General features: G+C 36.4%; 6 protein-coding genes, 1 long non-coding RNA gene, 8 other non-coding genes and 1 pseudogene across 20 annotated transcripts; 11 read left to right on the forward strand and 5 right to left on the reverse strand.

Moving 5' to 3' along the window:
* Positions 1 to 2,446: 2,446 nt before the first annotated feature.
* On the forward strand, positions 2,447 to 3,684 carry LOC104759487 (F-box/LRR-repeat/kelch-repeat protein At1g09650 pseudogene; annotated as a pseudogene).
* Positions 3,685 to 3,717: 33 nt separating this feature from the next.
* Positions 3,718 to 5,813, reverse strand: LOC104757212 (GDSL esterase/lipase At1g28670). Of its 2 annotated transcripts, none has more exons than XM_010479940.3 (5): positions 5,117 to 5,813; positions 4,765 to 4,983; positions 4,530 to 4,678; positions 4,162 to 4,438; positions 3,718 to 4,082 (listed from the first exon to the last, which is right to left on the reverse strand). In XM_010479940.3, exons 1-5 carry the CDS (start codon positions 5,379 to 5,381, stop codon positions 3,823 to 3,825), a joined length of 1,170 nt encoding a protein of 389 aa, XP_010478242.1. In that variant the 5' UTR covers positions 5,382 to 5,813; the 3' UTR covers positions 3,718 to 3,822. The 2 variants fall into 2 exon arrangements, with proteins under 2 accessions (XP_010478242.1, XP_087353276.1); XM_087497150.1 differs by having other exon boundaries at positions 4,530 to 4,730; positions 4,858 to 4,983; positions 5,117 to 5,506.
* A 1,430-nt stretch (positions 5,814 to 7,243) lies between these two features.
* Positions 7,244 to 8,944, forward strand: LOC104757216 (tetrahydroanabasine acetyltransferase-like). Its single transcript, XM_010479945.2, has 3 exons — positions 7,244 to 8,058; positions 8,147 to 8,424; positions 8,527 to 8,944. The coding sequence occupies exons 1-3, from the start codon at positions 7,244 to 7,246 to the stop codon at positions 8,787 to 8,789; spliced, it is 1,356 nt and encodes a 451-aa protein (XP_010478247.2). The 3' UTR covers positions 8,790 to 8,944.
* On the reverse strand, positions 7,995 to 10,654 carry LOC104757215 (pentatricopeptide repeat-containing protein At1g28690, mitochondrial). The gene is made up of 2 exons (XM_087497334.1): positions 8,556 to 10,654; positions 7,995 to 8,390 (listed from the first exon to the last, which is right to left on the reverse strand). The coding sequence occupies exon 1, from the start codon at positions 10,616 to 10,618 to the stop codon at positions 9,053 to 9,055; it is 1,566 nt and encodes a 521-aa protein (XP_087353460.1). The 5' UTR covers positions 10,619 to 10,654; the 3' UTR covers positions 7,995 to 8,390; positions 8,556 to 9,052.
* Positions 10,655 to 10,747: 93 nt separating this feature from the next.
* LOC104757217 (uncharacterized protein At1g28695-like) lies at positions 10,748 to 12,274 on the reverse strand. The gene is made up of 3 exons (XM_010479946.3): positions 11,892 to 12,274; positions 11,422 to 11,811; positions 10,748 to 11,346 (listed from the first exon to the last, which is right to left on the reverse strand). The coding sequence occupies exons 1-3, from the start codon at positions 11,997 to 11,999 to the stop codon at positions 10,876 to 10,878; spliced, it is 969 nt and encodes a 322-aa protein (XP_010478248.2). The 5' UTR covers positions 12,000 to 12,274; the 3' UTR covers positions 10,748 to 10,875.
* A 778-nt stretch (positions 12,275 to 13,052) lies between these two features.
* LOC104757219 (uncharacterized protein At1g28695-like) lies at positions 13,053 to 14,725 on the reverse strand. The gene is made up of 3 exons (XM_010479947.3): positions 14,286 to 14,725; positions 13,812 to 14,201; positions 13,053 to 13,729 (listed from the first exon to the last, which is right to left on the reverse strand). Exons 1-3 carry the CDS (start codon positions 14,421 to 14,423, stop codon positions 13,229 to 13,231), a joined length of 1,029 nt encoding a protein of 342 aa, XP_010478249.2. The 5' UTR covers positions 14,424 to 14,725; the 3' UTR covers positions 13,053 to 13,228.
* A 1,287-nt stretch (positions 14,726 to 16,012) lies between these two features.
* LOC104757220 (uncharacterized) lies at positions 16,013 to 22,903 on the reverse strand. Of its 5 annotated transcripts, none has more exons than XR_015587769.1 (9): positions 22,416 to 22,903; positions 22,080 to 22,191; positions 19,540 to 19,623; positions 18,728 to 18,799; positions 18,427 to 18,547; positions 18,227 to 18,324; positions 17,426 to 17,513; positions 17,045 to 17,092; positions 16,013 to 16,635 (listed from the first exon to the last, which is right to left on the reverse strand). It is a non-coding gene; the product is annotated as an uncharacterized LOC104757220 (long non-coding RNA). The 5 variants fall into 5 exon arrangements; XR_015587770.1 differs by having other exon boundaries at positions 16,152 to 16,635; positions 19,512 to 19,623; positions 22,416 to 22,772; XR_015587772.1 differs by having other exon boundaries at positions 16,152 to 16,872; positions 19,512 to 19,623; positions 22,416 to 22,772.
* On the forward strand, positions 16,767 to 16,838 carry TRNAP-AGG (transfer RNA proline (anticodon AGG)). The gene has a single exon. It is a non-coding gene; the product is annotated as a tRNA-Pro (tRNA).
* Positions 17,636 to 17,707, forward strand: TRNAP-UGG (transfer RNA proline (anticodon UGG)). Its single transcript has one exon. It is a non-coding gene; the product is annotated as a tRNA-Pro (tRNA).
* TRNAP-UGG (transfer RNA proline (anticodon UGG)) lies at positions 18,016 to 18,087 on the forward strand. The gene has a single exon. It is a non-coding gene; the product is annotated as a tRNA-Pro (tRNA).
* TRNAP-UGG (transfer RNA proline (anticodon UGG)) lies at positions 18,448 to 18,519 on the forward strand. Its single transcript has one exon. It is a non-coding gene; the product is annotated as a tRNA-Pro (tRNA).
* TRNAP-UGG (transfer RNA proline (anticodon UGG)) lies at positions 19,284 to 19,355 on the forward strand. Its single transcript has one exon. It is a non-coding gene; the product is annotated as a tRNA-Pro (tRNA).
* Positions 20,484 to 20,555, forward strand: TRNAP-UGG (transfer RNA proline (anticodon UGG)). Its single transcript has one exon. It is a non-coding gene; the product is annotated as a tRNA-Pro (tRNA).
* On the forward strand, positions 21,209 to 21,280 carry TRNAP-UGG (transfer RNA proline (anticodon UGG)). The gene has a single exon. It is a non-coding gene; the product is annotated as a tRNA-Pro (tRNA).
* Positions 21,840 to 21,911, forward strand: TRNAP-UGG (transfer RNA proline (anticodon UGG)). The gene has a single exon. It is a non-coding gene; the product is annotated as a tRNA-Pro (tRNA).
* Positions 22,904 to 23,251: 348 nt separating the features above from the next.
* Positions 23,252 to 23,969, forward strand: LOC104757221 (uncharacterized). The gene is made up of 2 exons (XM_010479948.2): positions 23,252 to 23,521; positions 23,633 to 23,969. The coding sequence occupies exons 1-2, from the start codon at positions 23,363 to 23,365 to the stop codon at positions 23,879 to 23,881; spliced, it is 408 nt and encodes a 135-aa protein (XP_010478250.2). The 5' UTR covers positions 23,252 to 23,362; the 3' UTR covers positions 23,882 to 23,969.
* The last annotated feature ends 885 nt before the right edge of the window (positions 23,970 to 24,854 follow it).

A 24,854-nucleotide genomic window follows, 5' to 3' on the forward strand; every position in this document is an offset into this window, starting at 1 on the left:
GTTTCCACAATGAATTTGTTTAAGAGGAGAAACAAATTCAATAAAATAATCTCTCTAGAAAATAGGTCTAAACCTTGAAATTAGAAGTAAAGAAGAAGAACTCAAAGAAGTTAGGGTTTATTGCTAAGAACGAAAAGAGAACACGGTTATTGTATTCGATTCTGGATGATTTACAATGGAGAAGTCTCCCCTTATTTATACATATTCGTAGATCGCTAAATATATTAACTTTCCTTAACGGACGAAGTGACATATGGAAAACTGCCTTATTCCTTGAGTCGGCCGCCGCGCCGAAGTGGATGTCGGTTCCTTCTTCTCCAAGATTATGCTTCATCCGAATTAACTCCTGATGACCTAATTGATCCCCTAACCGGATTCCCGGTTAAACAATCAATTAATACTTCTGGTTTAGTTCGGTATGTCGGGGGTGCTGAATCCCGCACCAACATTTATTGTAGCTTAAAGGTGCCAAAATTATGCGTCTTTTTATTATGATAGTTTTGTGTGGCACTTGAAGAGGGGTAAAATATACGACAACATGAATCTTGGAGCATATCTGTATATCCAAGAACTTCATAGTGCAAACCTGTTCTTTCTGTTTATATCGATCTGTAATAGCTTGCTACAATTTCATTGCTATTTTATTTTGACAGTTTCTTTGGCATAGTCACGGTAGATTACCGTCTTTGTCTTTGATAGTGTATAACCATTGTTTATTTATTAAAATGGCCTAAATAATGTTGACTCGAATGCATTTGTTCTATAATCAATTCTCTGTTTACTTATAAATCCCCCAAATTATATGCTAAAGTTCGCTACACTAAACCGGTAATTGGGTGTTTTTTTTGGGGATAGTTGTAGTTTTAGTACGTTTTGAGAAAGAAATCTAGGTTTTAGTACGTTTACTATTCATTGGGTGGTGTGAGAGGTGAGAGGTGAGAGCGTGAGAGATGATTGTTTGGAGTTGTGAGACATAGAGAGTGGGACCCATTTGTGAGAGAGGGTGTGAGAGATAGAGAGTGTGACCTATTTGTGTGAGATAGAAAAATTGTGAGAGAAAGTGGGAAATTACTGTAGCATTTTTTTTTTAAAACATCCATGTCTAATTATTCAGATATTTGATAATATAAAAATATTTTAAATTTTTTTTGCAAATACAAAAATACTATGATTTTTTCTTTATAATTTGATATGCATTTTGTTTTTAACTTTTTTGAAATATATTTTATAGTAAAAGTAATATATGCAATGATTCTATACAAATAATAGTGTCTACAGATGTAATATATACAAAACTATTGTGGTACAGACATCTGAAAGTCTAAAAATTAAATAAATTACATCTACAATTTAATAATGTGTAAAGACTTACATTATAATATGTATATATATCTGTACAAACTGTACGATACATACAAATATCTGTATAGATTATGTAACTGTACAGTCTGTACGAATACATAACTTGTAAAAAATATTTAATACTATCAAATAAAAGCATCAAACAAAATGTATATCAAATTATGAAAAAAAAATTTTAGATTATTTGTATCTGTACAGATAATAGAGTCTGTACACATTAATATGTGTACAATGTAATTTGTACAAAACTATTGTGGTACAGACATCTAAATGTCTAAAAATTAAACAAATTACATCTATACACTTTTTTTTTCTTTTCACATTTACATCTACACACTTAAAAATGTGTATAGAGTTACAATGTGTACAGATTATAATGTAAGTCTGTACGGATACATAATTTATAAAAAATATTTAATATTATCAAATAAAACTATCAAATAAAATGCATATCAAATTATAAAGAAAAAAATTTAGATTTTTTGTATCTGAAAAAAATTTCGAAAAAAAATTAATATAATCAAATATTTAAGTAACTAAAAGTGAGGGGTATGTTAAAAAAATATATATAAAAAAAAAAAAAAAAAAAAACACTACAGTTTCACACGCTGCTACAGTGAGAGACCACCTATTTCTATAATTATGAATAGTAAACGTACTACTTTTTCTATTAAGTTCCAAAAACGTACTAAAATTCTAATTATCCCTTTTTTGTGTGTTAAAAGTCGGGTAATATTGCGTTCTGTACATCCAATTTTGACCCAAAGACCCATAACTCCAAGTCTCCAATAAACATACCTTCTAAAGAAATGAGTTTAGTTAAAGTTAGGAGATATACATAGAGGAACAACATGTTCAACTGGATTAAGACGATCTTTCCCCTTTTTTTTCCTTCATAAATTGATGAGATCCGTAGAATGAAAATTTTCTAGATTCAAGAAAAAAGGAAAAGTTATTTTTCAAAAAAAAAAAAAAAAAAAGGAAAAGTGTTGGTGAAGTTATAACTCTTTTTTTTGTTTATCAGATAACTAGTATAAATAAGGGTTCTGCACGATGAATAGAATTATTATTTTGCAACAACGTTATGTCGAAAAAACTTTGTTCGAGAACGTAATGTCTTTACCACGATGTCGTAGAGCTCATCCTCGAGAGAGCTCCAGCGACGTCTCTGATGAGATTCAAGGCTGTACCGAAGCAGTGGAAATCAACTATCGAATCCCCTTTCTTCCAAGAAAGACAATACAAGCATCGTCAACAATCAGGAGATCCTGATGTTCTTATGGTGTCCGTATTTGTTTACGAGGATGGTTTCACTGACCCGGAGGACGTAGAACAAATCTCGGAAATCGAATGTCTAAGAACATTGGTGGTGGGTTCATCATCATCGCTCCAGATCCCTACTCCTTGGGATAACACATATTACTTTGTTGCTGAAAGTAGCTGTGACGGTCTCGTTTGTCTCTACTTTCCTGACCGCTCCGGTTTTGTGGTCAATCCCACCACTAGGTGGCATCGAGTTCTTCCTCTTTCCGGCTATAACCAACTCATAATCGACACAGGAAAAACCATTTTGTTTGAGCCAGGGTTCGGTAAAGACAAATTCACAGGCAGATACAAGGCCGTTTGGTTATACAACTCCTCCGAGTTGTCCCTAGAGGACGGTACTGCTACTACATGCGAAGTTTTCGACTTTACCACCAATGCCTGGAGGTATGTCACTCCCTCTGCACCTTACCGGATTTTTTCCCGAGATCCTGCCTTTGTAGATGGGTCGCTTTATTGGTTCACCGTCGACTGCCCAGAAACCCAAGTTATATCTTTGGATCTTCACACCGAAGCTTTTCAAGTCATCCCTGTAACTCCTTTTGCCAATGCAAAACCTGAAAAGTTCAATATGTGCAACCTTGACGACCGCTTGTGCGTCTCCTCTATGAATTGGCCCAACCAAGATATTTGGTCGTTCAACTCTGAGAGCAAGACATGGGACAAGATTTATTCCTTAGATCTTGATCAAACTTTCAGCAAGTTTGATTTCCAAGGTCAATACCCGGTCGTGCCACTAGCACTTTTGGATGGGGACAAAGAGAAAATCGGAGCGGAGGAGCCTAGGAGGCAGTCCAAACAAAAATATCAAAATAGTAAGTCTTTTAGGTTTCTTATTTTTCCTAATTACATATTTTGGGATTTCTATATACACCTTACCATTAACAAAAAAATATATATTATAAGTTAGATATAAATTAATGGAGATTATGTCTACATTTTTTTTTTTTTGAAAAAGAGATTATGTCTACATTTACCACATCATATATAAAGTATTAGCTAGCACTTATAGCACTTAGCACTAAGCACTTATGATCATCACCTTGAGTATTTGTCATTAGTCAAATCTTGCCGTACATGCAATCTGTTCTTGTTAATAATCATCATCACATTCTTTTTACAACAAATTAATGAATCTTAACTGCTGAAGGAATACTCCTTAGCCACTGAATCAGAGTCAAGGCAGGACCAGTCAAAAGCAGGAGTTGCATAGGGGCCGTTGAGTAAACTATGAGCCATCTTCTGGTACGTGGCTTCGGTTAAATGATAACCATCCCAATTCACATGCTCAGAAGGATTTTGACAATAGCCAACTCCTTCATATCCACACTCTTTATCAATAGTGAAGTTGTATTGACCTCCGACTCCACAACATGCAGCCAAAGGGTTCTTAAATCCTAATATAAGAGAGAAACAAATATCGGTTAATGAATCAAACCGTGAAAGGTCAGTCGCAGAGTTTTAAGTGGAACGGACCGTATTTAGCTGGTTCTTGAAAAAACCGGTATAAGGAATTGTGGTAGTCGGCGTAAATGATGTTGACATGAGGATAGAGTTTTTGGAGTCGTTTGAGTTCTGTCTTAAGCTGTTCGTTGTGGTGCTCTCCGAATTCGTTGAGCCATGGGATACAACCTGTCAAAGGATCATGTTCTTGTTCTGCCACGGTCTGAAATAGAGTAAGATACGCCGCAGAACATCCTGCTGGGAAGCCTCCGGGTACTAAAAATGTTTTACCCCCTAAATCGATCAAATCCTGTAGTTTTGTTTCTTAATTTGTTATAAAAAAACATAAAACGTACATGTGACTATTTTTGTGGGGGGAGGGAAATGTAAATATATGTTACCACAATTGCAGAAGAAATAGCTTTGATGATTAGAGGAACAAGCTCTTTGGTTTCATTGATACTTTTGCCTTCGAAAAATGGGTAATTATAGTCGTTTCCTCCAATCTCTCCCATGAGTATCAGTGATTCTTCAAGAATCTCTCTACAGTCTAAACACAGAAAGAAATCAACCCCCGTCAAACCAAGCTCGATTCATCATCACTGATATAGAAGTGAACAAGGCTAAGTTACTAACCACGAGAAGATGAGGCGCAGAGGTTAGGCAAAATCTGCTTAAAGGTGTTAAGCTGAACACTTAAACTCACATTGGTGAAATCAGTCTCAATACCTTTTCCCACAAGAAACGCTCGATCCAGTGCGGTTGCTCCATACACGGCGAAATTGATCCCTTGTTCGAAGCTCACGTTTTGGGATCCAAAGTACGGCGGCACGTATGGTAGTCCCAAGAATTCAGCTGTTTGAATAGTTAGACAACATTACAAAATACTCTGGAGGAAGTAGGGTATATTACTTGATATTCACGCAAGAAAGACCTAAGGAAGATGAGAACAAGTAGTTTTTGCCTAAAGAGAGGGAAAATTAGGTACCAATGAAGTCGATGATGAGACGACCATCAGAGGCACGGCCGGTGGGAGGATGGAAGAAGCTTTCACCGTAAGGAAGAAAGGCGGTTTGAGGAAGATGATTAACGTCGGAGAGATGGAGATAGTTTCCGGTGTCGGCAATGGAATCACCAAAGCTGATGATCGATTTAAACCGCCGACACCGAGATTCTGATGAAACAAGAATGATGGTAGTGGAGAATAAGACAAGTAGAAAGCTTGAGATGAGCTTCTTCAGCGAAGAAGCCATGGGGAAGAAGAGTCGTGGTCTTTGTCGTCTCTATCACTCAATTTTTTATAGTCTTTTTTTTTGAGATCATCATTGAATAATGGCAAGAGATGAGGCAATTATTAGATTTCATTTATGATGCCAGCAAGAAAGAGTAGTATTTGGTTATTGGTTGAAAATGAAGTAACTAAAGAAACGTCAGACAAGTTGTACGCTCCCATCACAAAGTTGGATTATTCGATATCGTGGAAAATAATATAACGAAAGATTCCTTCCTTACTTTATATAGTTTTATTTATAATCATAAAAACGGATTCCTTACCTAACGAATTATAAAATGACTGAAATTGAAAACAGTTCTGAAATGATTGTGGAGATGTTTGACGCACGCGATAGTATCCGTGATCCCTTCCCTCAAGTGGCCCGATCTGCTCACTAATTTTTAATGGAGTCAATTTTTATTTGGAACTAAGTATGAATCAAATATATTAAATATTATTGAAAATAGAAATTATATTTGTTCGAGTATTACCTATCTGTGAACGAAAAATAATTTGATTCGTAAATATCAACAGAAAACCTTTAACAGATATAATAATGTCAACATAAAACATGAACTAATATACCGAAGCTATATTAGTATGATCGTTAATATATTAGTTCATAAGTCATAACACTCCAAATTTTTTATAAAACAAAAAAAAAATTGTGTTGCTAGAATTAGACGAAAAAATATATGAAAAAGGGCAGTTCTCTTAACAGGTTCGCATTTATTTTGTTTCTGTGTTTTTAGACAAATGGAATTGCTTGTTGGAACACATAAACATATACGCTGTTAACAGTGATGTTTATTTGTTTTTTTTTTTTGTTAGCAGTGATGCTTGTTTTAAATACCTTTTGTAACTAGAAACTGTTAGTGACGAAGTAAGGAGATAATTTGGTGTCAAGTCATTATGATTGAGGGGATTATGTATGTGACATATGTCACATAAGGAAATATGTTTTGAGGCTTGGAGTTGCCAAGTTTTATGGAAATCTTATGAATGTGAAAATCTATTTTCGAATAAAATCCTATTCGACCTTGAAGCCTCTACAATTTTCAAGAAATCTCACATTTGATTATCATTCCAACTAAAATTTCGATCTAATTCCAAAATAGGAGTATAATACACATGACAATACTGATCTAACCGAAATTTATTTAAATTATGTTGGAATCAGCACCAGTCAAGTGACTATAAAAAAAAAGGTTTAGTGGCACCATACAACTTGTGTTTTACTAATGAACCAGAACCATTTTAGTTCCACCAACTATATCTACTTCTCGACTTCTAATTTATTTTATTGTTTCTTACCAACAATTTTTTGTTCACTAGCCATCGTTTTATTCCCAAAATCAGACAGATTAAAATTATTCTTTTCACCAATTGAATTATTGAAGCTGCATTCTAGTTCACTTTTTTTTTTTTTTTTGATATCTCTTGCATGCAGTTACTCTCTTTTTCAACCACAACTTTATCTCCTTAATTAACGAAAGCAAAAAGAAAAAAAAATACTAATCTTGTGGAGGAGAAAAAAAAAACAGTGAAGACAACAAGACAAGTATGATCTGAAAAGACTCATACAAAAAAACAGTGAAGACAAGTATGGTATGAGTAAGAAACTTCAAAATTGTTATGTTTGAAAACTGTTAACACCAAATTGGACATGGGACTTGACTGTTTGGTAGTTGGTGAAGCCTACCACCGTGAGCTGTCCTCAAGGCATTGAATTTGCCTTTTCTAATCGATACTTTAAGTATAAATTTGGACCCCAAAACGAACCAGAGCAAAGACCCATACCATACACACACCACGACACCAATCTTTTTTATTATCAAAGGTATGGCGACACTTGAAATTACCGAAACAACCCTCGTTCAACCTTCCCACCAACCACTCCCCAACGACCAAACACTCTCTCTCTCTCATCTCGATAACGATAACAACCTCCACGTCAGCTTCCGTTACCTCCGCGTCTACTCCTCCTCCTCCTCTTCCACCGTCGTCGGAAAATCCCCCTCCGCCGTTGTATCCGCCTCTCTAGCCACAGCTCTCGTTCACTATTACCCTCTCGCGGGAACTCTCCGTCGTTCTGCCTCCGATGATCGCTTTGAACTATACTGCACCGCTGGTCAAAGCGTGCCTATAGTCAACGCTACTGTTAACTGTACGCTCGAGTCCGTTGGGCATTTGGATGGACCTGATCCGGGTTTCGTCGAGAGATTGGTACCGGATCCGACCCGGGAAGAGGGAATGGTTAATCCTTGTATACTCCAAGTCACGATGTTTCAGTGTGGTGGTTGGGTTTTAGGAGCGGCGATTCACCATGCCATCTGTGACGGGTTAGGTGCGAGTCTGTTCTTCAATGCTATGGCGGAAATAGCTCGTGGAGCGACTAAGATCTCGATTGAACCTGTTTGGGACAGAGCACGTTTACTTGGTCCAAGGGAGAAACCTTGGGTTGGAGCTCCGGTTCGTGACTTCTTGAGTCTGGATAAGGACTTTGATCCGTACGGACAAGCCATTGGAGACGTTAAACGAGAGTGTTTCTTTGTGACCGACGAGTCTTTGGACCGGTTCAAGGCGCAATTACTTGAGAAATCGGGTTTGAATTTCACTACATTTGAAGCTCTAGGTGCTTACATTTGGCGTGCCAAGTAAGTAACACAATCGTTTTGAAATGTTTGTTTAATCAAAGTTCTTGAAATGTTTGATTTGAAAACAAGAAATTTTTGAACTGTTCAGGGTAAGAGCAGCAAAGACTGGGGGAGACGAGAATGTGAAGTATGTGTATGCGATAAATATTAGAAGATTGATGAATCCACCTTTGCTTAAAGGTTACTGGGGAAACGGATGTGTGCCAATGTATGCTCAGATCAAAGCTGGAGAGCTCATAGAGCAACCAATTTGGAAAACCGCAGAGCTCATAAAACAGAGCAAATCCAATGCGAGTGATGAATACGTACGCTCCTTTATCGACTTCCAAGAGCTGCATCACAAAGATGGAATCAATGCCGGTTCAGGTAGAGAACATACAAGGACATTTTTTTCTTTTGGAAATTAAGGAAAACTCAAAACAAAGTTTAAGCTTTTTTCGGTTTTCATGTTTGGATAATGTAAAACAGGAGTGACTGGATTCACAGACTGGAGATACCTAGGGCATTCCACGATTGATTTCGGATGGGGAGGACCCGTGACAGTTTTGCCACTGTCAAACAAGTTGCTTGGAAGCATGGAACCATGTTTCTTCTTGCCATATTCTGCTGATGCTGCAGCTGGAAGCAAGGACAGTGGATTTAAGGTTCTGGTGAACCTGCGCGAATCTGCAATGCCTGAGTTTAAGGAGGCCATGGACAGGTTCCACAAAGGTGAAATTGCTCTGTCTTGATCACCAAAAAAACGAACTCTATGTACGCACAATAAACCAAAAACACAATCACAAAATCATCAGCTATGTATAAATTGCGGTTTCATCACTGAACAAATGTTTTTGAGCTCACTGTATTTGATTTGAAGAGCATGAATAAGAGAATCATTACTATATGTGTAAAACCCTCTTGAGGCAAAAAGTCTCATCTCCAATCAATCTTCTATGAATGGACCAATCCCAAAAACATGATAAATCTGAGACTCTTATTCAAGTACCTTCAATCAATCTTGGCTGGTCCAACTACGACCAATATTTTTAGATATCTTTCTTGCTTTCATCACCTCTCGGATCTTGCTCACATTGTCCCATCTATCATTAGAAGCGTATACATTGGATAATGCCAAATAAGCTCCAGGTCTTTTGTCAGCATTCAGTTTGAAAAGCTCACTCGCAGCTATGCTTGCGAGGTCAACATTACCATGCAAATTACAAGAACTGAGAAGAGCTGCCCAAACATCTGAATTATGCCTTTCCGGCATCGTCCTAACAAATTCAAAAGCTTTAGTCAATTCTCCAGCTCGTCCCATGAGATCAACCATGCAAGCATAGTGTTCCATCTTCGGTTTCAAGAAATAATCTTTCTGCATGCTCTCAAATATTTCATAACCTTTGTCAACTAAACCAGAATGTGAACAAGCAGAGAGAGCTCCAAGAAACGTTACATAATTGGGTTCTACACGAAACTCCTTCATCCTAGTGAAGAGTTGGAGTGCTTCCTCAGGGTTTCCATTTTTTCCATATCCATCAATCATCGAAGTCCACGAAAACACGTTCTTCTCTATCATCTGATCAAAGACTCTTCTTGCATCATCGATCCCTCCGCACTTGGCATACATGTCTAACAAAGAGCTCCCCATTTTGATATGTGTATAGACTCCACTCTTCATAATCTGAGCGTGCACTTGCTGACCAACTTCATGGGATGTCAAAACCGAACATGCCCCAATCACGCTAGCAAAAGTTGAAATATTCGGATGGAAACCAGCTCGTTGCATAGAAATATACATGTCAACTGATCTCTTAGCAGTTTCAACTGATCTGCTGAAACCTTCCACCATAGCATTGTAAACAACAATATCCTTCACTTTAGTTTTATTAAATACCTCTACCGCATCCTCCACAAAACCTTGGTTCATGTAACCTGAGATCATTGAAGTAGAGCAAACAACATTCTCATCTTTCATAGTTTCGAACACAGTCCTTGCACACTCCAGGTTCCCACTCTTCACATAAGAATCCACAAGTGCAGTAATCAACACATCATCTAACTCAACGTCAAACTTTATAATCCGGGCATGGACCAACTTGCATAAGCTACGCGGCAGTCTCATCACATTCGAGCCAAAGCTACTAGATGCCTTTAGAACCATTGAAAGCGTGTACCCATCTGCCATTTCACCAGAGTATGCCATCTGTTGAACTAGTAGAATAAACTCCTTCGCCAATCCATGCTTTAGGTACCCACTAATCAAGTAGTTATAAGCCGATAAAGTTGGTTTGGGTAATTCGTCGAACACTTGGCGTGCATAAGTCACGCAGCCGCATTTTAAATGGAGGATGAGTAGTTTGATGGATATGTTCAAATCTGGTATAAACCCAGTTTTGATAATATCTGCGTGTATCTTCTTCCCAGCTTTTGGGGATGGAGAATTGATGTGTTCTTGAAGAGCAGCCGCAATGCATCTCGCCGGTGACAGAGACGTAACGTCTTGCTTCGACGGGATTGTTGAGTAGTGATTCGACGGGAGAATCCGCCGTGAGACTGACGTGAATCTGAAGATTCTCATACTTACATAAAAAAGCTTTGAATTTGTGATAAAGATTGAAACTTTCCGAGTCAATTACAGTAAACTCTGTTTCCATAATGACAAAGAAGAGAGAGATATGTTGGTAAGAAACGACAGCGTTTTAAGACATTTGATGTAGTGATGTCCAAGTCAAAGATTGAAAGCATATTAGGTATAGTAATCTCATAAATGTTTTGGTATGTATTATAAACGAAGAGGGTCAGAGCATTGTAATATATAGTAGGTATCATTCAGATTCAGTCATTCCATGAACGCCAGCACTTAACATGGGGGCTCCATTTGCTATTGACATGTGAGGTTTTGTAGAGTTTCCAATCACGAAGCACACGAGTGAGATCAAAGACCTTGGCAGGGATGTGGCGGCAGCAGTTGGCATGAACGGTTGTCACAGCGCTCATGTCAGAGCTGTCTTGGCAGAAACCGCTGAATTCGTTGGTGTTTAGGAATTCAACGGTGAGGCCGAGCTGGTCGAAGTAGCCGGAGTCTAGGAGATTCTGGAGGACGTCTTGTTCCTTCATGCCAGTTGAGTTGAGCCTCATGTCGTACCATTTCTCGAAGAGGGAGATGGTCTTGTTGTTGGATCGGACGTGGTAGAATCCCGTGTTGATCAAGTGTCCTCCCACGCCATTACGGTCCACGCTTATTTGCATATCCAAGCTCTCGTTTAGCTGAGTCAAGGGACTCCTCAGCCACATCACGTCCGTGTCCTGACATTATTGAGCAATAAATTTAAGTGTTTTGTTTGTTATATTATATGTTCCAAAATCGAGTGACGATCTTACCGTGAAAATAACATGGTAGCCACGGCGAAGAACGTCTAGGAGCAAGCAAGTTCTTCGCCACATCATCTCAATAAAATCCTTTGACATGAATAGTTTCTCTTCCTTTAAGTCAACCCCATCCGTCTCCATCTTGTAGCAGTGAAGCCTCCTGAAACGGCAGCGATCATAGGCAGTCTGATCCGCTGCCACTACCATCAGGTTGTCCAAAAGCGGCAGAGTCCCTTCTCCTTCCCAAAAGCTATCCAAAAACAGATCCAGCATCGACCTACCTCTCCCGACATCTTCCACGTACGCTTTGTTCACCATCGTTATTATAACCGTATTGTTGTTTCCTGCGGCTGCCCTAACCAGCGCCGCCTCTAGCTCATCCACCGGATACTCGGTGCTTCTCTGTCACCAATTAAAAAAATATTTCAATTCTTCCTCCTATGTATTTAGTCTACATTACAATATATTATGAATCCACTTACCAGAGTGTTGTTGGCATGGTTTTGAAGATTGGAGATATATAGGACACCGAAAAAGAGGAGAGCGACGGCAACGGCGAGACTGCCGGAGAAGTTATTGCAGAGAGGCATGTTTTTGGTTTATCTGATTAGTAGGAATTAGGAGACTCACGTCTTTCATGTGTCATTATGTACTCTATCTCTCTCTCTTGATTTTATACACAACAATTAACCTATTTATCTATTTATTGTGACTTTAGGAATCATCAACTTAACAATTATGTACTTCTCGTTCTCGGAATGTCCCAATTAACGTGCTTAAGGTTTCTTTCTCAATACGTCACAAATCGTCTTCTACTTATTAGTTAGGCTTTTGTGTTTTGTTGCACTTTATTTCTCTTTTCTTTAGATTCAATTGCTATGAATAATATGCCATTAAAATTTAGTAAAAAATATTTAGTTTATGATACAATCATATTTTATTAAATTAGTTGAGATTTTTTTTCCCCCTTTTTTTTATCTCCTTTTCAATTCCTTTTCTTTTTTAGATTTGCCAAAGATTTTTTCGTAACCAAAATATATATTTCCAAACATATTAGATTATTCTTATTAATATAATGTATAACGAAATTACTGTTTTTAATTTCTTTGAATTAAACAGTAAAACGAGAATAATTATATTTTAGTATTAGTTAATTTCTCGTAATCATTTTGACTATTTAAACCTTAGCATAATGTGCATACTGCATAGAGTAAACAACATATAATATGTAACTAAAAACTTTGAAATATCTATACATCAAGAAGCATAACAATTCCCCCATTAAGACTTTCAGAAATGAAGTGCTGAAGTTTCAACCAAAAAGTGGATCCACAACGTACCTTTCTTTCATATCCTACGACTCACATTGGCTGTACATAAATACGTTTGTATGCTGAAGAAAATGAACCGCTTACCGCCTACATCAATTGTTTTCCCCAAAACACAAGGGAAATCATGTATTTAAGTTTCAAGAACAGGGCATTTGGTGCACTGGTATGATTCTCGCTTTGGGTGCACGAGGTCTCGAGCTCGCTCATTTGGTTTATCCACCAACTTGTGCTTGTACATTGGATTTGGAACTCTCATCTTCTGTGAATTATATTTCAAGTAGCTAGCTAGGTGGTATAATTAAAAGGCAGAGCAAAAAAAATCTTGTTGTAACACACATATAAAAGATGTTTTGTAATTAATTACTTGTCAAACGAGAAGCATGCAATGCTCCACTAGCTAGCTACGATTAACCTAAATACGATATGCAGTTAATAGATACTGGAGTTCTGTATACAAATAGTAATCTCACTATATGAACGAAGAAGGGTCAGAGCCTGGGGATATAGTGGGCGTCACTCCATGAACGCCAACACTCAACATGGGGGCTCCACTTGCTGTTGACACGAGAGGATTTGTAGCGTTTCCAATCACCAATAACAAGAGTGAGATCAGAGACCTTAGCAGAGATGTGGCGGCAACAGTTGGCGTGGACTGTGGTGACAACGCCCAAGTCAGGGCTGTCTTGGCAGAAGCCACTGAATTCGGTTGTGTTGAGGAAGCCAACGTTGAGGCCAAGCTGGTCAAAGAAGCCGGAGTCCAAGAGCTTCTTAAGGACGTCCTGTTCCTTCATGCCCGTCCACTCAAGTCTCATGTCGTACCATTTCTGGAAGAGGGAGATGGTCTTGTTGTTGGACCGGACGTGGTAGAATCCTGTGTTGATCAAGTGTCCTCCCGTGCCATTATTACTGTCCACGCTTATTTGCATATCCAAGCTTTCGTTGTTGCTTAAGCGGGACAAAGGGCTCCTTAACCACATCACGTCCGTATCCTGACATATTTACACACTATTTTAAAGCAACAAATTAAGTGTTTCGTTATATGTTCCAAAATCGAGGAACAGACGACCTTACCGTGAAAATAAGATGGTAGCCGCGGCTGAGGACGTCTAGGAGCAAGCGAGTCCTTCGCCACATCATCTCAATGAAATCTTTTGACATGTATACTTTCTCTCCCTCCAAGTCTACCCCTTCTGTCTCCATCTTATAGCAGTGGAGCCTCTTGAAACGGCAACGATCATAAGCCGTCTGATCCGCTGCCACCACCACTAAATGGTCTAGTAGCGGCAGAGTCCCCTCTCCTTCCCAAAAACTCTCCAAAAACAGATCCAGCATCGTCGTCCCTCCTCCAACCTCCTTCACGTAGGCTTTGTTCACCATTGCTATTATCACCGTCTTGTTGTTTCCTGTCGCAGCCCTGTCTAGCACGGCCTCTAGCTCGTCCACCGGATACGCTATCCTTCTCTGTCATCGCTTCAATATTTCAAATCTTCCTAGCTATAATTACTCTTACATACCTATATCTCACGAATCAATTAACTTACTTACCAGAGAGTCGACATAGTTTTGGAAATCGGAGATAGGATCAGAAACAGAACGTGATGAGAAGTAGATATATAGGGCGCCGGCAAAAAGAAGAGCAATGGCCACCGCGAGATTGCCGGAGGAGTTATTGCAGGAAGACATGGTTTTGGTTTTATCGGATTACTAGGGTAGAAGACTCACCTATGCCTTTTTTTTCTCTCTTAAAATTAGCACACTACAATTTAACCTATATTTATAAAACGGATTCGGATGTAAACAGCCTCAATTTAATGTGTAAAAAACCTAACTCACGCTTACAAGGTTCCTTTTCGAGTACGTCACATTGACTCACATACGTATCATCTTTTGTTCTATGTTTTGGTGTTTACGTATTTCTAGTTTTTTAAGAGGGTTGCATTCAATCTAATATTCCAAGTTGTTTAAGTTTTTATAAAGTTTTTAACGATTGTGATGATTTAGCGAAGTTGATATGATTTATTGTTAAATCTCATTTAAAACTTTGATATTTAGATTTCTGTATTTTTAATTAAATAAATTTTTAAATCATTAGTTCAATAACAGTAAATTTTAGTAGATTTTTTAAAATTCATGATTGAATAACATAAGATTTGTAAATTTTACACAAATCACTTAATGGTGCATTGAAACCATGATTTTGGAAGATTTTATGGAATTTAAGAAATTTGGAATTTTGATAGATTTTAGGGAAGTTGATATGATTTATGGTAAAAAAATTTTAAATCCCACCTAGAACCATGAGATTTGGATTTCTGTATTTTTCACTAAACAAATCCTCACAAATCCTCCAGAATCCCTAAAACTGTTTTGGAGATTTTAAAGAAGATTTTTATATCATCATATCAATAACAGTAGATTTTAATGGACTTTTTTAAAATTCATGATTCAATAACATAAAATTGGCAAAATTTTACACAAATCATTTCAAATGTCAAGTTGAGTACATGTCCCGCTTAATGCGGAAAAAGTAAATTTCAACCCGTACTATTTCAAAAGTGTAAATTCCTACCCAAATAACATATCCGTATGTTTTTCTACCTAAACCCTTACATAATTCAAATTTACTACCTAGACTTCGAATCGTTACATGTATTCCTATATTGACTCAAACAGCGTTAGTCAACCGTTAAATGTTTTTGATCAGTTTGACATGTAAGCGATGATGTGTCAAGGTCATTGGGCTCAAAACCTTAAAACGATGTCGTTTGCAATTAAGATATTTTCCCCAATTCAAAACACGGCGTTTTAACCTTTCATTGCAAAAAACGTCATTTGCAATTAAGATCTTTCTCTCAATTCAAAACACGTTGTTTTAACCTTTCATTGCAAACAACGTCGTTTTAAGGTTTCGAGCCAATGACTTTGACCATCATCGCTTCCGTGTCAAATTGATCAAAATATTTAACGGTTGACTAACACTGTTTGAGTCAATGTAGGAATACATGTAATGATTCGAAATCTAGGTAATAAATTTGAATTATGTAAGAGTTTAGGTTGAAAAACACACGGATCTATTGTCTCGATAGGAATTTACACTTTTGAAATAGTACAGGTTGAAATTTACCCTTTTCCCGCTTAATGCCTCAGGATTATCATCATCGCCCATGTAATATTCTATTTCCTTTAGAGAATCTTATAAATGTTATTTCGATCTTTTCTTATATATCTTATGAGCTAAATTTCTGCTGACAATATTTTCCTTTATCCAGATCTTTTAAAGATAAACAAACATTCAGCAATTCAAGATTGTGGTTTCGTGTTATGTTTCAACAAAAATCTTAATTTACAGACAATTCACATTCACTATAAGCCCACAAAGTCAACTAATAGTATAGTACTAGACATAAATAATTAGATTAGTAAAGCCAAACTTCTAGAGTAAATCCATTTCAATATCAAAGTTAGGCAACAGGAATTAAATTTCCATCGACTTCTATTTGAGTATCCTGTAGGACGTTTAACAAAAATAGGTAGTAACTAAGAATTTGGTATGATCAAATCACATGTTCCAGAACTGTAACATACCTTTGCTTCCCATGCCCTAAACAATGAGCCTCAGCATTCAGCAATTGAGCATTTATGATTTACCAAATTTGAGCAGGAGCATATTAGAAAATAGAAACGCCACTACTTAGCTTTTAAGATATCAACGAGTTGGGCACGTAGTCTGGTCTTTAGGTCTACGACTTCAGCTACTGGTATTCTTGTAATGATTTTCGAGAGAGAGTACTAAAGGAACTAGTCTTCAACTAGAAAACACCTCCCTTCTGCAGCTCCAACTAGTAAACATGAGACAGTACTTATACTAGCTCTGTGACACGAAATTCTCCGAAACCTTACAATAACAACAGAGCAAAGTATCAAACGCAAATAACGAAAAATAAAAGAGTTGGATACAAACATAGGACTATTATTTTCAGAAACGATAAGGAAAGGAAATGTCTTCCCTGAAAACCATAAGAAACAGGGCATTTGGTCTAGTGGTATGATTCTCGCTTAGGGTGCGAGAGGTCCCGAGTTCAATTCTCTGAATGCCCCGTTCACTTTTTGTAAATTATGTTCTAAATGCCAGCTAACATTTCATCAACATTAAATTAAAGACAATCCACCTTCACTATCAAGCCCGAAAGTCAACTAACTGAACTAGATCTAAAACGTACGTAATGTCTTTCTTAGATTATTCAAACAAGAGAACATTCTAATATCAGATTCAAATATAAGAATATAGAAAAGTTTAAACTTACTGCATGTTGCCAGCTTCATCAAGAACATGACCCTCAAAAGTAACTTTCCTGTAAAAACAGAGTGAAGCATGATATTTCTTTTCCACAGGATCAAACAATAACATGATTCAGTGTAATTAAATTAAGAATAGGGCTCTAGTGGTATGATTCTCGCTTAGGGTACGAGAGGTCGTGAGTTTAATTCTCAAAATGCACCCATGACTTTTTGTAAAACATCTGTTCTAAATGCCAGCTTGCTTAGCAGATCAAGATTCAATCCTAATTTTTTCACAGCTAACCTAACTGCAGACCATATATTACCCTTCCAGTTTAGCAAGAAGAGAACAAAAATACCTTAAAAAATTCATAATTAACTGCACAATGCAAAGAAAAAGAACTTACCGCGGTTTTACGTCCAATCTATGTCTTTTTAGCCAGTAAAATTCATACAGTCATGACAGACACATTTTGTAAGCTGCCAAAGATTGACCTTCAGAAACAGCATAAAAATCCTGAATAAGCAATCAATGAAAGCAAAGGGAAGCAAATATTTTCGTAAAGAAAAAACAGAATGCTAGTAGAATGTGTTCATGTAACAATCTATAAAAAACAGGGCATTTGGTCTAGTGGTATGATTCTCGCTTTGGGTGCGAGAGGTCCCGAGTTCGATTCTCGGAATGCCCCGTTGACCTTTTTGAAACCATATATTGTAAGTTCCAGTCTAAATTCTTACATATAAATTTCTCTTTTATCCCTCATTTCCCCCAGATCACATTCAGCCTTTTAACTATGAGTCTTTACCTAAAACTTTAGCAATATTACTGGCGTAATGTCTTCTACAAAAATGCGTATGATCATTTCAACAAAATTTAATAGATTAGATCTAGGAACATTCTACTAAGACTAAAATTTGTATTTGTAAAAGTCAACTAAGAGAATGGGATCAAAAACTGACCAAATCTTCAACGTTTCAACTAGAATGCTTAACAACAGGGCATTTGGTCTAGTGGTATGATTCTCGCTTTGGGTGCGAGAGGTCCCGAGTTCGATTCTCGGAATGCCCCTTTGACTTCTTTTTTAAATAGATTGATCAAAACTCAAGAAGAAAATTGCTTATTTTATCTACTCTTAGTTCTACAGCAGATCATATTACCCTTGCATTTCAGTAAGAGAAGTGATAAATGTCAAGGAAAAGAAACTTACCACTCTTTCACGTCCAATCAATATATCATTGAAACCAGTATCCTTCTATTATAAAGAACCATCATGTTTTGTGAGCAGCCAGATTTATAAAGAATGAGCTGCAGAAACAGAGAAAGAAATTTGATTACGAATCTACTTGAAAAGCAAACGAAGCAACAAACCTCTGAAATAAAATAGAGAATGCTACTGGGAGGCATTACCTGAACATCATAATATAAACAGGGCATTTGGTCTAGTGGTATGATTCTCGCTTTGGGTGCGAGAGGTCCCGAGTTCGATTCTCGGAATGCCCCCATTGACTTTTTTGAAGAAGATGATAACCTAAACACAACCAGAAAAATGCTTAGAAAATCAGATCTTTATTTAGTCCTAGTTCTGTTGGATCTGGTGATCCACGTAAGAACCATTATTGCCCTTTCATTTCAGCTAGAGAAATTACAAACCAAAGGCACCTTACAGTTTCATTTTAAGTGCTTAATACAATGGAATCTAAGAGCATACCGCTGTCACGTCCGCTCAGTAAACTTCATAGAGGGGGGAGGGCTGTCATCTTTTGTAGGCAGCCAGATTCAACTGGAGAAACAGCAAACGAATTGTGATTAAGAATTGACCACAAAAGCAAATGGAAGCAACAATTTTCTCAAATAATAAGAAAACAGGAGAGGTCCTGAGTTCAATTCTTGTAATGCCCAACGTAGATGCAAGCTCATATATAACGTAAATGCAAGTTCATATATACTGCATATAAATTTTTCTTCGGCCCTGGTTTGTCACAGATCACATTCAGCATTTCAACGATAAATAATATTATTAAAACTTCACCAAGATTAATTTACGAATAATTCCATGTAAAACTTACTTTTGCCAAACCTCAACATATAGAACTAAAAAGCTTTCATCTTAGATTTGCTAGACAAAAACAAGACACTACAATAACAGCTGAAAGCATCAGAACTAGAATAGATTAAAAAATACTAAACTAAAAATATCCAGACTCATCAAGTATGAAATTATCAATCATCAAACAAAATAGTTGAGCTAAATTACAATATTAACTGGGCATTTGGTCTAGTGGTATGATTCTCGCTTTGGGTGCGAGAGGTCCCGAGTTCGATTCTCGGAATGCCCCATTGACCTTTTGCTAGAGTATACGTTCTCAAACCAGCTGAAAATTACTTAGTAAAGCTATCATCATCTAGTCCTAGATTTTCACAGATAATTATCATCTTTTCACATTAGCAAGTGCATATAACCAAAAAACTCCACAAAATTTCGTTATTAAGACCTTAATGCAATGGAAAAGAGAAACATACTGCTGCTTCAATCAGTAAATCATTTTAGCCAGTAAAAAGGTGGACCACGCCCTTCTGTGAGCTACCTAATTCACAATAAATGAGCTGCAGAAACAGAAAAAAAAAGACTTGTAAGCAACCTTTCCAACAAAATATTACAGGGACGCAACCATTTTCTTAGAGAAGTGAGAGAATGCATTAACTGAACAATTATAAAAATCCCGAGAGGTCCCGAGTTTGATTCTTGGAATGCCCTTGACTTTTTAGCTAGTGTGTTCTAGGGTGCATAAACTTATGGCTCAGCAAAGATACACATACAATAATGGTTGTCGAACATTGAAGGCTACAATGACCAAGGCTCTGCCCAATGCAAGCAGGTGGCTCGGATCAGGGTTCCAGTAGTCAAAAAGTGAAAAACCTTAATTTATGTAATGTTGTTGTCACTAGGCAAAGAAATGGATCACATTTGTTTCATCTATATACTCTCTCCTACAAATCCTTTATTAACAGATCAAAATTCCAGCCGCTCCCATGTTTACATAAGACATTAAGAGAACATTTTAAAGGGTGCATCAAACACATTTTTGACTTCTGCAGAATTTTCAATTAACTGAAAGCTTTTATCAATTCCATAAGATTCCTATCAGATGAACTGCACTAGAAAATGCTATAAAGAAACGTAATAGATAGCAAATAAACTCTACCGATTAAAAATTGCAAAATAGGATAGCACATAGATTTAGCAGAGAGCATCTAGCTTAAAGGTTCTGGACTAACTGAAGAAATCAAGGAGCTAAGTATTATTGTTACATCTGATACTGATTCAAACTGATCCTACGCAATGTTTACAATGAAATCATGATTCAAACTAATCCTACGCAATGTTTACAACGAAATAAACAACAGGGCATCTGATACTTTAATTCAAGCAGATATAATGCTCGAAATGGATTACATAAACAACAGGGCATTTGGTCTAGTGGTATGATTCTCGCTTTGGGTGCGAGAGGTCCCGAGTTCGATTCTCGGAATGCCCCATTGACTTTTTGGGGTGTATGATATAAATACTCGTCTTAACTGCCTAAGTCACCACAGCTCATTCCAACAACTGTACGTGCATTTTCTTTCAAATTTAGCTAACGAAAATGAGAGGAAATATCATATTCAAACATCAGATAACTGCATAAATGCAACTACTAGAATGCGAATCATAATGCGCTATTGATCTCACTAACACTTACTTATATGTGCAGCAAGCAAACACTTTGGATAACGTATTGAACAGAGAACATAGAATGCCCCCATTGACTAACTTATAGTAGATAATCTAAATTGAAGCAGAAAACTGCTTAGAAAATCAAATCTTTACTTAGTCCTAGTTCTATCGCAATCAGATCCAAGTAAGAAGTAAGACAATATATTACCCTTTCATTTCAACAAGAAATTTTAGAAGGTGCGAAATGCAAAGGAAAAGAAGAACATACCGCTTTACACATACAAAGCTGTTTCATCAGTAACCTTCATATAGAAAGGACTATCAACTATTGTATCCAGACAAATTTACCAAGAATGAACTGCATAAGAAGAAAAAGATTTCGATCTCTACTGGAAAAGCATGTGGAGCAACAAATCTCTGAGAGAAAAGAGAGAATTCTAACAGGAGGCATTAACCAAACAATCTATAAAAACAGGGCATTTGGTCTAGTGGTATGATTCTCGCTTTGGGTGCGAGAGGTCCCGAGTTCGATTCTCGGAATGCCCCCCATTGACCTTTTTTAAAAACCATATGTTGTCTGCATTCTTGCATATAAATTTGTATTTGGTCCCTCGTTTGTCACAAATCACATTCAGCCTTTCAACTATGAGAATATAACTAAAACTTCAGCAATATTACGGGTGTAATGTCTACAGAGTAAGTCAATAACCTAAGCATTTGATATAGCAACATGATCAGTCACATTTTAAGGCAAACAAGATCACATGACTAACTCTTCTAATGATTTTTCGTGGAAGAACCTTAAACAGTTGGACCAATATATTTCTGGAGTTTTTCCATACAGAGTTTCAATTTAAACCAGTGATTCAAACAAAACTGCAAATGATCACTTCATTAAAAGTTAATAGATTAGATCTAGAGCATCCTACTAAGAGTAAAGTATATATTTGTAAAAGTCAACGAAGAGAATGGGATCAAAATCAGACCAGTTTCATAGATTAGATCTAGGAACCTCCTACAAAAATATTTATTTAGTGCAAGTCAACTAAGAGAACGAAATCAAAATATGACGAGTTCAAAGCTTAAACTAGATTGATTAACAAGAGGGCATTTGGTCTAGTGGTATGATTCTCGCTTTGGGTGCGAGAGGTCCCGAGTTCGATTCTCGGAATGCCCCCACTGAAATTTTTTGGATGTCTATTTTTAAATGCCAGTTGATAACTATCATGAAACAAAACCTGGTTATAATGCATGAGTCTCCCCTTCAATATCTAACAATTTACAGATTAATACTTTTGGTATAAACAGCTGAAATGCAACAAAGAGAATGAGAATTGCAATGCACCTTGGCTTTCACGTCCACTGGCTCAAAAGTGCAGCAAGAAAACGGTTTCTAGATAGCGGATTAACCATAGAACGTCACTAGCCGAATGCTGCCAAATTATTTCAAGAGAAAACTGCAGGAAATGAAAAGAACACATCAAATTATGCAATAACAGATTTTTATCAATAACAGGGGATTTTTCTCTACCAGTAGTAAATGTAGCCTCTAGTATAAGATACAGATAACATATACGTTCGACCCTAATATTAAACCATTGAACAGCTTACAGTCTAAACTAAGGAGGAACTATAAAGCAGAATGAGCCAGCGACAATGATATGAAAAGAGAAGTACTTACCCCTTTGCCGCTGAATCACGGTAGCAGTAAGGTTCTCCAATCAGTCCGCGTAACAGGTGGAACATATGATATAGCTGTGAGCCAAGAAAGCTGGTTCAGGACTTTCGTCGAACATGTGGTGGGCGTCTCTCATGAAGGAGCATATCAACCAAAAAAACGAACGACTAGATCCGATGAAAACGCTCATATCTTCTCGGAACAACGACAACAAGATGAAGGCATAGCGATCACGAACAAGAGGATCGAGACATGCAAAAGATTATCAAATCCAATTTGTTAAACATGTAAGTAACCAAAACACGAGAAACGCGAATTTATCTCCTACTGTTTGGTTTGTACGAAGAACTAGAATTGCTCAAATCTCGGTTAAACATGTTTAAATCAAACTAAAACCGCATCAAAAAAATCTAATTCAGAGATAAAACCAAAAAGTGCAAGTAAACCGATTTAGTTTCAATTTCCCTTATCCAAACAACCCAAACTAAACCGAACCAAATCAAAACCAATAATATCACATAAACCGAATAATTCAAAATTGGACACCTGTACGCTGACGAAACGAATATTGCCAAGCATATAACAATATGATTGTCAATAATTAATCAATTTGTTTCAAAGCAAAGCTAAATACATAGATTTAAATTTGAATATTTTAGGTCAACCATTAACAAAATCTATATATATGGGGTAAAGGTGTCGTATGAAAAGGAATATAATACAAACGGGTTGGTGTGGTGGGTTAGAAGAATGTACATAACCACCTCCTCAACTACACACAAATCTGGTATTTATGGTTTAAGCCGAGCTAAACCATCGAGAGAAGCCACATACGTACTTAAACTGCAACCACCACCACCACCACTCCACAAGAGAGGTTCAACAAACATGATCCGACCCTTATGACCAGTTTGCACCATGGAATCTTGGGCTAAGTAACATATATAAATATGCTAATGCATTGGAGGGAGTTTTGTAGTATTCTTCAAAATCGTTCCAACATGTCTTGCAAAGGAGATATTGTGGTTGGTGTGGAGGAAGGATTGTTTCTTTTACCTTCAAACCTATTAAATGAACTCTTTCTTGATCGTATAGGTCCACTGCCACAGGTATTTTTTTTTTACTATAATAACTCCATTCTTATAACATACATTTATTATTATTATTATTCTTAATGTCAAGGATGTATAATGAATCAACCCGTCTTACATAATTGATAGAGGAATATAAGAGGTAGCTACCAAAATCGGAAGCCAAGAATGTGGTACACGTTGAACCACTATGGTTCCATGGACAAGCCAAGTAAGGATGCAGGTGCAGCAAAAGTTAAGCCACGAGGCACTGGAGTGTTTCTTCCCGAGAGACCAGTGAGTAGCTTAGAAGAGAAGAGACTCACGAAGAAGCCATGCCCTGTTGTCACCTCCTCTCATTCTAGACAAGTCTTTCTTCCCAAGGAATGGGCTTATTAGCTAGTAATAAGCATTTAATTACTTTCTGTATATCTATACTAGTATTTTTGCGGTACTTTTCATAAATAAATCCAAATTTTGGCAACAATTATCATTGACTAATGCATTTAATATTAGTTACCAAAATTTCAAAATCAATTATAACTAAGATTTTAACAGATAAAAAAATCTTTCTACCTACAATAAAACCTCTATAAATTAATAAACACTATAAATTAATAAATTTTGCTGGTTCCTAATCGGTCATTGTAAAAAATAACAAAATTCGATAAAATATTAAGATAATAATTTTTTTGAAATCTTCATGTATGAAATATGATCCCAATAATATCATAAATTAATAACCATGTAAATTTACATCATATATATATATGTATGTTTTTATAATAATATATGGTTTAGTAATTTGAATTTTTTTCTTAGAGCTCATATCTATAAAACAATTGTTATGTTGTAGATTCAAACTATAATGATATAAAATACTCTATAACATGTCATAGAAATAGTTAAACCTTTTTGAAGTTTTCAATTTCTATTTATGCATTATTTTTATTTTGATAGCTTTTGAGGCTATTAAAATACGACAATTGTTATTATTATTTATAAATTTGAATTTATGTATGTCAAGTATATAAGTGAATATGTATATAGTCTTTGTAGTTTATTGTCAAACATATTTTCTAAATATTACAAACTCAATTCTAAAACCACAAAATTCATAACATTTGAAAGTCTAATCATATTTTGCTAAAATTGTCTCAATTCATAATTTTTAAGAATTTTTAAAATTAATATATATATATATATATTAATAATTATTAATTTACACTATTACACTATAAAATAAGAAATATTAATTTATAGATAAATCAATATCAATATAAATTAATAAAATGACATGATCCCAACATTATTAATCTATAGGGGTTTTACTGTAATTCAAACATATATAAATATATGATTCTCTTTTACT

The sequence above is a fragment of the Camelina sativa genome, chromosome 17, assembly GCF_030686135.1.
Source record: "Camelina sativa cultivar CO46 ecotype springtype chromosome 17, ASM3068613v1".
Taxonomy (NCBI): domain Eukaryota; kingdom Viridiplantae; phylum Streptophyta; class Magnoliopsida; order Brassicales; family Brassicaceae; genus Camelina; species Camelina sativa.

Bases quoted from the DNA above. Each gene is read 5' to 3' on its own strand.
- LOC104757216 (XM_010479945.2), top strand. From the start codon at position 7,244: ATGGCGACACTTGAAATTACCGAAACAACCCTCGTTCAACCTTCCCAC. The intron at 8,059-8,146 runs GTAAGTAACACA...TGAACTGTTCAG, and splicing joins GCTTACATTTGGCGTGCCAA to GGTAAGAGCAGCAAAGACTG. The intron at 8,425-8,526 runs GTAGAGAACATA...AATGTAAAACAG, and splicing joins TGGAATCAATGCCGGTTCAG to GAGTGACTGGATTCACAGAC.
- LOC104757221 (XM_010479948.2), top strand. From the start codon at position 23,363: ATGCTAATGCATTGGAGGGAGTTTTGTAGTATTCTTCAAAATCGTTCC. The intron at 23,522-23,632 runs GTATTTTTTTTT...CATAATTGATAG, and splicing joins GTATAGGTCCACTGCCACAG to AGGAATATAAGAGGTAGCTA.
- LOC104757219 (XM_010479947.3), bottom strand. From the start codon at position 14,423: ATGTCTTCCTGCAATAACTCCTCCGGCAATCTCGCGGTGGCCATTGCT. The intron at 14,202-14,285 runs GTAAGTAAGTTA...AAGCGATGACAG, and splicing joins AAAACTATGTCGACTCTCTG to AGAAGGATAGCGTATCCGGT. The intron at 13,730-13,811 runs GTAAGGTCGTCT...TAAATATGTCAG, and splicing joins GCTACCATCTTATTTTCACG to GATACGGACGTGATGTGGTT.
- LOC104757215 (XM_087497334.1), bottom strand. From the start codon at position 10,618: ATGAGAATCTTCAGATTCACGTCAGTCTCACGGCGGATTCTCCCGTCG.
- LOC104757217 (XM_010479946.3), bottom strand. From the start codon at position 11,999: ATGCCTCTCTGCAATAACTTCTCCGGCAGTCTCGCCGTTGCCGTCGCT. The intron at 11,812-11,891 runs GTAAGTGGATTC...AATTGGTGACAG, and splicing joins ACCATGCCAACAACACTCTG to AGAAGCACCGAGTATCCGGT. The intron at 11,347-11,421 runs GTAAGATCGTCA...CAATAATGTCAG, and splicing joins GCTACCATGTTATTTTCACG to GACACGGACGTGATGTGGCT.
- LOC104757212 (XM_010479940.3), bottom strand. From the start codon at position 5,381: ATGGCTTCTTCGCTGAAGAAGCTCATCTCAAGCTTTCTACTTGTCTTA. The intron at 4,984-5,116 runs GTACCTAATTTT...CTATTCAAACAG, and splicing joins TCTCATCATCGACTTCATTG to CTGAATTCTTGGGACTACCA. The intron at 4,679-4,764 runs GTTAGTAACTTA...TTCTGTGTTTAG, and splicing joins CTGCGCCTCATCTTCTCGTG to ACTGTAGAGAGATTCTTGAA.